The 9623-nt window shown below is 37.2% G+C and overlaps 1 protein-coding gene across 1 annotated transcript; it reads right to left on the bottom strand.

Moving 5' to 3' along the window:
* Positions 1-3: 3 nt before the first annotated feature.
* LOC122077296 (disease resistance protein RPP8-like) lies at positions 4-4567 on the bottom strand. Its single transcript, XM_042643206.1, has 2 exons — positions 523-4567; positions 4-141 (listed from the first exon to the last, which is right to left on the bottom strand). The coding sequence occupies exon 1, from the start codon at positions 4535-4537 to the stop codon at positions 545-547; it is 3993 nt and encodes a 1330-aa protein (XP_042499140.1). The 5' UTR covers positions 4538-4567; the 3' UTR covers positions 4-141; positions 523-544.
* Positions 4568-9623: the final 5056 nt, after the last annotated feature.

Raw genomic sequence — 9623 nt, 5'->3', positions numbered from 1 at the left:
GGGGGGGGGGGGGGGGAGGAATGGGAAATTAGAAGCTGATGGTAACCCATTGTGTGCCTAATCTTTACTCAAATCATCTCCATCAAGTTGAATCCTTTCAAGACGATAATTTGTGGCTCCTCGTGTAATTTATCCAAACCCCTATAGAAAGATGGAAAAAAAGAAAGAGTGAGGCTACTTGAGTTTAGAGAGATCTGTTAATAGGTGGCAATCTAAGGTTGGAGTCACTTATGTTGGGTGCAGGGGTGATAATTAGTCATGACACTTAAAGATTGCATCAAATTGCAATTTACAATGTTAAAATAAGAAGAAATGATGAACATATATATGGTAGATTGTGGTCTATGTAAATGAAGTTTTAACTCATTGATAAAGCAATATAAATGAAGAAATCAACAAAATCTCTAAGAAAAAAAAAATGGCTGAAATTTGCACCAATAATGGTTAAAACACACACAAGAGGGAGGGTTGGATGGATTGAGAAACTGAAACGAAAATATATGGAAAAAAATATTAACTCACCGACGGGTTTCCATGCATGTTGTCAAGGGTTCATAGAGCTCTCATCCAAACATTTGATAGTAGGGTTTAAGTCTTTAACTTTTTTCCATTCTTCTCCACCAGGCTGCAGTCTCTCTGCCACATCGTACCCCCTTGTTATGATAAGTTCCTTCAAGGTTTTGACATAACTCAGCCCATCTGGAAGCTTTCCTAACCTGTTACCTCCTTCGATATGCAGAACACTCAAACTAGGCAATGCCCCTTCCTCCACTGTCCAATTTTCAAGCTCGAAATCAACTCTAATATATAAATACTCGAGTTTTGGAAACGCTCCCACAGAGAAATTCAAACGGACAACGTAGGATGACATGCCCTTGAACAGTCGCAAGCAGAGCCTCTTTAGATATTGTAGCTTTTGGAGACGGAAGAATGTGTCCACCACAATAGAATTCTCTAACCACAAGTAAGTGAGATGTGGTGGGAAATCATTAGCTTCAGTTATTGTTCCCTCCACAACAATTTCATTGAGATGCTTGTGGCTCGACAGTGATGGCAAATGCATTGGAGAAGACGATACCTTTGCTTGTGTCAAGCTGAGGAACTTAAGGCGCATCAAATAGGCTACGGCCATGAGCACCGTGTCGTCACCACCACGACGTAACCTTAGAATTCTGAGATAGGTCAACTTGTGGAGGCCACTAATTTCCCAATCGCTTACATCCGCTAGTTCCAATGTCTCTAACTGCTCAAGAACATCAATGCACAGAGACGCAGAAGAAGAAGAAGAAGCAGCTGAAGCGGATAAGTAGAAGGAATGGGCGAAAAGATGCCTCAACTGATTTAGTTTCAACATATCAATGGGAATCTTGGAACCAGGTGCATCCAATGTTTGTATGTTGCGGAGATTAGCAATCCAAGATGGAATCTGTTTTACGCGGGTGTTGCGTAAGCTCAAGTACCTAAGAAGGGTGAGATTCCTAATTTCTTTAGGTACTTCCATGATATTTTCTGCACCTTGTAGATCAAGTACTCTAAGCAACTGGAACTGTTGAAAGCAAAATTGGGGGTTTTTGGATAAACACAGCAAGGAATAGACATGGTTTGGAAATTTGAAGGGATCCAAAAAAGAAAGGATATCATCCATCAAACTAAAAGTTTTGGGGGCTTGGAAATGAGGAGCAGTAGATGTATTACCCTCATGGACGAGCTCAGTACTGTCCTTAGAATGCAAGGCAAGTGGACGATTGCCTTGGGCCAACCTCAATTGTTCATTCTCAGAACTCTTAGAAAATTCCGCTTTCCGGGCTTCAGTTGACACAAAATCTCGAAGGAGATCATGAATCCGACAAGTTTCAGGAGATCCGTTCAATTTCCTTTTTGCTACCTCGATCAGCTTCCTCTGGATTAACTCTTCAAGGTAATCTCTTGCCGCATCTTCTAAGGTGTAATTGTCCCTCAGCTTCAAAAATCCTTCCACATCCCATAATCTAATCAATGTGTCACAGGCCATCTCAGTGTCCTCTGGAAAATGTCTCAAAGAAAGGAAGCAAGATTTCAAGTAATCAGGCAAATCCTGATAAGCCATATATAATAAATCCTCTAAAATAAAATGTGAATTAATCCCCTTAAGCCTATGAAGTATATCAACCCACACAGCGACAGCCACCCTTTTCACTGATAAGAGGCCTCCTAGAAGCACAATTGCAAGTGGGACTCCAGCACATTCATTGACCAAAAGACGCGCTATGTCCATCATCTCTTTGGAGAGACCAGCTTCTGATATTTCATCCAGTGAGCACTTAAAGATCGTCTGCAGGAATAGCTTCAAACTTTCCTCACCATTCAATAAACGTAGGTGAAGCGGAGCACTTGATGAACTGACGTGATATACTAGATCTGCAGAGCGAGTCGTGAGTAACATTCTGCAACTCTGGCTGTTGAGTGGCTCCGGGAAAATGTTTCTTATGATATCCCAATCTTCTGTCCTCCAAATATTGTCCAATACAACGAGGTTGCTCTGTTGTTTTTGATTGAAATGATTGTGGAGCCTCCTTTGCAACACATCCTCGCTCTCAAGTTTTGACTCTGCATCTGTGAGGGTTGTAACTTGTTGCAATATAATCTTCAAAATATCTCTTACAGCATAGTGTTGGGAGACATTTACCCAAGCACGACAAGTAAAATAAGATTTAACCTCAATTTTATTGTAAACATGTCGTGCGAGCATTGTCTTCCCTATTCCCCCCATGCCCACAATAGAAACGGCAGCAACCCGTCCCAGGTGTTCTTCCTGTGTCAACAACATTACTAGTCGATCCACTTCCTCTTTAACGCCCACGAGATCAGCATTCATCTCAACAATGGATTGGAAAGGAGCAGAAGTAGACGTACCAATATGAAACTCGAAATCTTGAGGATGCAAGGCAATTCGACGACAGCTGCCTTCCATCGACACCTCCAATTGTTTCTTCTTGCAGATGCTGGAAAACTTAGCTTTCTTCGCTTCTTGTATAGCTAATGATCTGACCAGGTCATGAGTACGACATGTTTGAGGATCCCCATCTGATTTACATTCAACAACTTGGATCATGCTCCTTTGGATTAAACCCTTAAGCCGATCTCTAGCCATATCTTCCATTATTTTATCATCTCGCTGCTCTATAAATCCCTCAGCTACCCATAGTCGAATCAATTTATCACATTCGATCACACTATCCTCTGGGAAAAGTCCAAAATAAAGGAAACATGGTTTTGAGGCACATGGCAATTCATTATAGCTCAGAGAAAATACCTTACGGAGGTCTGTTGATTCTGCTAGATCTGAACGGACCTTTCCAAGCATGTTCGTCCACTCAAAGATATCCTTCCTTTTTGCTGATAGAATGCCTCCCAGAAGCACGATTGCAATTGGGAGTCCCTCGCATTTTGAAAGCATTTGCCTTGCCACAGCCTTCATTTTCTCAGAGAGAATACCCTTTGGTATTCTGTCCGAGGAGCATCCGAATACTTTCTTCAAGAATAGCTCCAAACTCTCCTCGTCATTCAAAACCCGTAGTATTTCCGGATCAGTTGATGGGTTAGCAGCACGGGCTACTTCTTCGATACGAGTTGTGAGCAAAACCCTGCATTTCTTTTCGTGTGACTTTGGAAAGGCCATGCTTATAATCTTCCAATCTGTTTGTTTCCATAAATCGTCCAAGACAATCAGGTAGTTCTTTTCTTCTAAGCAGTCACGGACCATATGCCGCAATTCAACGCTCTTCTTCCCTTGTAGCTTCTCCTTTTCTTCTTCTGTGAGATTCTTAACTTGTCCTAGTATGGCTTGCCAGATATCTTCTACATGGTAGTCTGGGGAAACAGAAACCCATGCAACACAATCGAATTGATTCTTAACATCGCTTCTCTTGTAAATATTTCGAGCAAGTGCAGTCTTTCCTGCTCCTGCCTGACCCCAAATGGAGACAACAAAGAACTGTCCTAGTGGTTCTTTCTTCGTCAATGACAATGCCAATTTGTTTGATTCCTCTTGAAAACCGACGATATCATCATCTTCGTTAGCTCTGCTTAACACCAGCTGGTCTTCTTCCTGGTCATGATGGATAGAAGAAGTTTCACCACCATTCTCTAGACTCTTAATTGTGAACGGTGAGCTTTTCTTTGGAAGGTCCTTTAGTTCCTTTAGTTTGATGTTGATATCATCGATTTCATTTTTCAATTTGTGGAGAGTTATAATTTGGCAGATGCACCCCATCATCAGCTGGATAACATTGCACCCAACATATTGCGTTGCATTGTTGACGAAGACTTCTATAACATCCTCAGCCTTAAAGGCCAAATCTCTGAGTTGGTTAACCCATTCATCGGATTCTTCTTCTTCTTTGTTGGTCATCACATCGGCCTTCTTCAAATCGGAACCAAGGGCCTTGAGTTCCTTTGAAAGAGATTCCACCTCTTTCTTCACTTTGTGGAGAAATTCAGCTTCCTTAACTAGCAACTTGCCTAATTTCTCTGCAATGTGCAAGACGCTCTCAGCCATTTTTTTCCCCTAATTTTTTTTGAATTGAGGGTTTTATAGCAATTTCTAGATTAGATGAACGAAATTTGCTCAAATGACTTCTTTCACCTTACTCAAACCTCTACAATTTATAGCGTGTTACGGTGTGTGTTAGTGATGATTTTATCTTTTTACCCCATAAAAAAAAACAAAAATTAAGAATGACGACTTTGTTTCTCAGTCAATTGGTGGGGGTGATACCTAGGGTCGTGTCATGTTGGGGAAGCATCAACTATGATTATTGAAGTTGATTTAAAGTTGAACTCTCTTTGGCATAGTTTACGTTTATATTTATTACTTATTTCTTAAGAATCAATTATAATAATAGATTATGGATTATAAATAATAATAGTTTGGTTACTAGCGAAATATAATAGATTATATAATAAAAATATGTTTGGTAGTAGAATACATTATGTAACATTATTTATTCTCAATTGCAGGTCAGGTCAGGGATATTCAGTTAAAACCTAGAATTGATCGGACCCAACCAAATTCCATCCAATCTAGATTTGTCAATCCATAAGATTTCTAGGGATAGGGAGAGAGAGGTCAACCCAATTCCAGGGAATCCAAGTGGTCGATTCATAGGATTTCTAGGGTTTTGGGGGGGGGGGAGAAAGAGAGAGAGAGTTGGGCAAGATGAGAGAGAGAGAGAGAGGAAAGAGGAGAGAGGAGAGTGAGATAGAGGGACGAAGGTGTAGAATCATTGTATTTTTTACCTTTTTCTTTTTGGTAAATGTTGAATATTCTTAAGGGTCTTCACCAAAGGATTTGACTCAATTTGAAGGGATTTTTATAAAAATATGTGAATTGGTCCTTTTACCTTTATTTTTGAGACATTAAAACATATGCTCATTAATGGTCTTGTGCATAAACAATAATAATCACTTTATCCCAATAAATCATAAACACGTCTCATGTTTATGAATTTATGAATTTATTGATGTATTGATTTATTTTAATGAAAAATAGGTGTCAAATCATACTAAACACCTCTATTTATGTTTATCACTCAAATAAATATAAATTTAAACTATACCGGAGAGAGTCTTCATCTACTTTGCTTTTGTCCCTATTCTTTTTCGTGGAAATCTAAATTTGCATTTTTACTTTAATAATGCCTCATGCTTCCTTTACGCGGGAGTCACATTATTCACCATTAAAATATCTATGGCTGGCAGGATAATCTATTTGCCGGGAATTGATTGTTCAATAAAGTTAGAAGTGCTTACAATCACAAAGTTATAATTTCAGACAAAGTAGTAAGTGAGAAATGACATTATTCTTGTAGATAATTTCAGACAAAGTAGTAGGTAGGAAATGATATCATTCTGATAGACAATTTTAGACAAAGTAATAGGTGAGAATTAGCATCAAGTGTTAGCTTAGCGTACCACAATCTCAACAACCTCATTAATGTAGTCTTTTTACATCCTTTGTATTTTGACGTAACTACATGCTAATGGATAGCGTTCTTTTTTTCGCATTAGAAATATTAATATGATGAGAACAAAACACTACGCCGGTCCAATTACGGCAAAAAAAAAATATATATAATAATAATAATAATAATAATAATAATAATAAATAAAAAGTTAAGATTGACAAGGAATTATGTTTTTTTTTTTTTTATAATTATTATTATTATTATTATTATTATTATTATTATCAGATTTTACAAGGCACTTCACATGCGTGATCAACAGTATATGATTGATACCTAATCTATCCTCTCGGTAGGATGCATGGTTTCTAGTATCGGTATTGTATTGACCGTATTGTATCGGTATCAGCTAAGACAGATTCTGGATCTCTGATCGATTTAGATCGGTTATCCGTATTGTTTAAAGGGTAAAATAGTAAAAGAAACATACTTTTTCTAAAACAATAAGGGATAAAAATAACCGATATATATCAATCTTTTCCAATAATAATAGCGATATTGAGAACTAAATCCATGGTAGGATGGGCTTAAGTCACTCCACACTCTACCAAGTGCATAGCACACTTGTTCTCAAGCTGGTGATTATTCTAAAGGACTATTCTTTTGTTCTCTTTTCATTTCTTGGCCAAGTCTAAATGAAATTTTTTAATACTGCTTGGTGCTTAATTTCTTCACGCGGAATTGGCACCATTCATCATTAAAATATATATGTCCGAGCTTGATTATTTAATAGTGGGTCCGGCTAAATGTCACCGACCGGTTACAAAATGAGTTGGAAACTAAATTCTATTACCCCTTGATTTTTGACATTTTGTGGTGATTTTGGGTTAAAAATGTCATTTTCTCGTCACTTTTGAACCTCCCTTGAGATCTCAAACTATTCTCTATAAATGGCATATTTGTAAATCTCATGGACTTACTCGTCTTGTCCACCAAGCCACGAATCCAACCGAAAGAAGGTAAAACAGATTTCTTCTATAGAGAGAGAGAGAGAGAGAGAGAGAGAGATTATTAATGGATCTCTTGGATGTACAAATTAATTTCAATTAGGATCGATTGAGTCTTCCTAAGGCCACGATAAATGGAAATCCATTCACCGTAATCTATCACAATCACAGATAATATGGGGAGAAAGGTCAGGAGAGAGGGGGTTAGATTGTCTCATTGTTTAGTCACCAAGTGAAGGAATTTGTTCTTTCATTTATGTCTTGATATCTTTTAAATTTTGGGATCTATTCATTGATTTTTGAGGTCTCCTTTAGTTTTTTTCATGAACAATCTTGTCTCCGTTACGAGGGGTATTTTTGACAGTTTAAGAAGGTTATATTACTTTTGTAACGTACCTAGGTGACTTCTACCAAAAACCTACTTAGTTGACAACTAGCTTTTTCCTTAATAATGTGTTATACGTACACAATTTAGGGTAGAGACAAAATGGGAAGAAAGAAAAATAAGATAGAGAAAAATAGATGGGGTTTGGCCAATTGGAAAGCAACCAACCTTTTGGCATTTTTATGGACGAAGTCGAACGTCCTTTTCTTTAAGAGAAAAAGATAATTATCTTCTTCTGCTTCTTCTTCTTCTTCTTCTTTTTCTTTCTTATTGGAAGCTTTGGTTGCGTCACTACAATTGTCGAGTCAAAATTTTTGGACAAAAATAACATTTTTTTTTTCAGAATTTCATCCAATAAAGGTAAATTCTTCCTTTCAATATCATGAATCTTGTTAAGATTCACTTCCACAGGCGGACAATTCATTGGCTCTAATACCATTGTGACATGCATGGAAGGGAGGGAGAAAATATTGAGGAAATTAAAAAGAAAATAAAATAAAGGAGATGAAATTGGAGAGAAAATAGGGTGAGGAGAAAAATTAAGGAAAAGAGGGTGGCTTTATAGACGAAGCCAGAAGTCTGGCTTAGATAAGGAAGCATACGTTAACTTAGAGTTTGATTTGGTTCAGAAATCTATTTTCCATTAGTCTTTTACTAATTTATAGCATACATACATTCATGGTTACATAACATCTCTTCCCATGATGGTTACATAGCCACGACTCTATCTATGACCATATTAATTGAAATAACTTCCTATATCCACTAAAACACCCATGATAATTAAAATCCGTAATTACTTAAGACTGATAACAAGGTAACTACCCATCATGGCAAACAACCACGCACACACCTCTATCCAAGAGAAAACTTGTGATAGAGAGAATTTGCCCCATGCCTATGTGGCATCTCTTCCTCGATACATAATATAATGTCAAACTTCTTTACAATATTGTCTCACATAGTCAAATGGGTGGTAAGTGAGATCATGGTTCAAGTAAACAGATTCACTGTCGTAGATTTTGATTTCAATTCATAATTCATTACATAATTCGTTGGAGTTTTATTTCTAATTTGGCAATGAGTCCATATAGAGTGTTTCTATTGAATTGTATTTATTTTTAAGACTTTCCGGAAAACTGTTTGGTTAACAAAGATAGGAATCCCAACTTTTTGTGATTATTTTGAATCACCACTTAACTTGAACTATATATATGAGGGCTAGGATCACGTGTGTCAAATATGAGTTTTGCTATTTACATTAATTCTCAAATGAACCATATTTAGCTTTACAAGGTGTTTCAAATGAACTATTATTTATTAGCAGAACCAACTCAAAAAACAACCGAACGATTTAAAAAAAAGATAGAATCACGTTTCTGTTGAAAGTCTCTCCAACGAATTATGTAACCAAACACATCCCTTAGAAATCCTTTACTAATCATCGATTTTAAAATGGCTAGATCTAAATGATGATCAATTCTGATTCCTCAAGGTTCAAACCATCCGTAGGTAAGATGTCTCTGCTTTATTGTATATGAATACCCTTTTTTTAATAAGGCCTTATACATCACTAGCCTATAAAATTGGCATCATATTGGCACCATTCACCATCAAAAATATTTGTGCCGCCGATTTTGTTGGTCGTAACTATTGATTAATTGTTTGATAATGTTGAGGACTGATGAATTAAACTAGGGATGCAAGTTTAGCCCTGACAGCCTGAATCCACCCTTGGCCTACCTTGAGCCCGCATAGGTACAACAAGAAAAGCAATTTTTGGCCACAGTTTTGGATGACGGTATTTTTTTTTTTCCATCTCCAAATATAATATACTGCCATGAAAAAAAAAAAAAAAAAAGTGTCGCCATAAAATTATTTTGGGTGACGGTTTAAACTTATACTGTCACCATATATTATTTATAGAGATGCGGAATATTTGATTATTGAATTCACTTAGTAAGAATACGATGGGATTGGACGACGTTAAAATTTACTGTCTTGAAAAACATTTAGGATGATAAAATACATATGACTGTCACCCAAAAAGAAAAAATTTTGCTTTCACGGCTTATTTCATGGTGCTTCCTAACTACCTCCATCTTCCCGCTATTTTCTCTCTCTCTCTCCAAATCTCCCTCTTGCTCTTGAACTCTTTATTACAAGTATCAGTACCGTTACTTCCATTATTCCCACTCGAAATCCTCTCTCTCTCTCTCTCTCTCTCTCTTGTGCTCTCAAACTCTCTCTCAAAGTGAGAACCGTAACCTCTATTCCCTCTCAAACTCT

Source organism: Macadamia integrifolia, chromosome 1 (assembly GCF_013358625.1).
Source record: "Macadamia integrifolia cultivar HAES 741 chromosome 1, SCU_Mint_v3, whole genome shotgun sequence".
In the NCBI taxonomy this organism is placed as follows: domain Eukaryota; kingdom Viridiplantae; phylum Streptophyta; class Magnoliopsida; order Proteales; family Proteaceae; genus Macadamia; species Macadamia integrifolia.
Note: the sequence above shows the minus strand (reverse complement) of the source record. Positions and strands in the feature narration are given on the sequence as shown.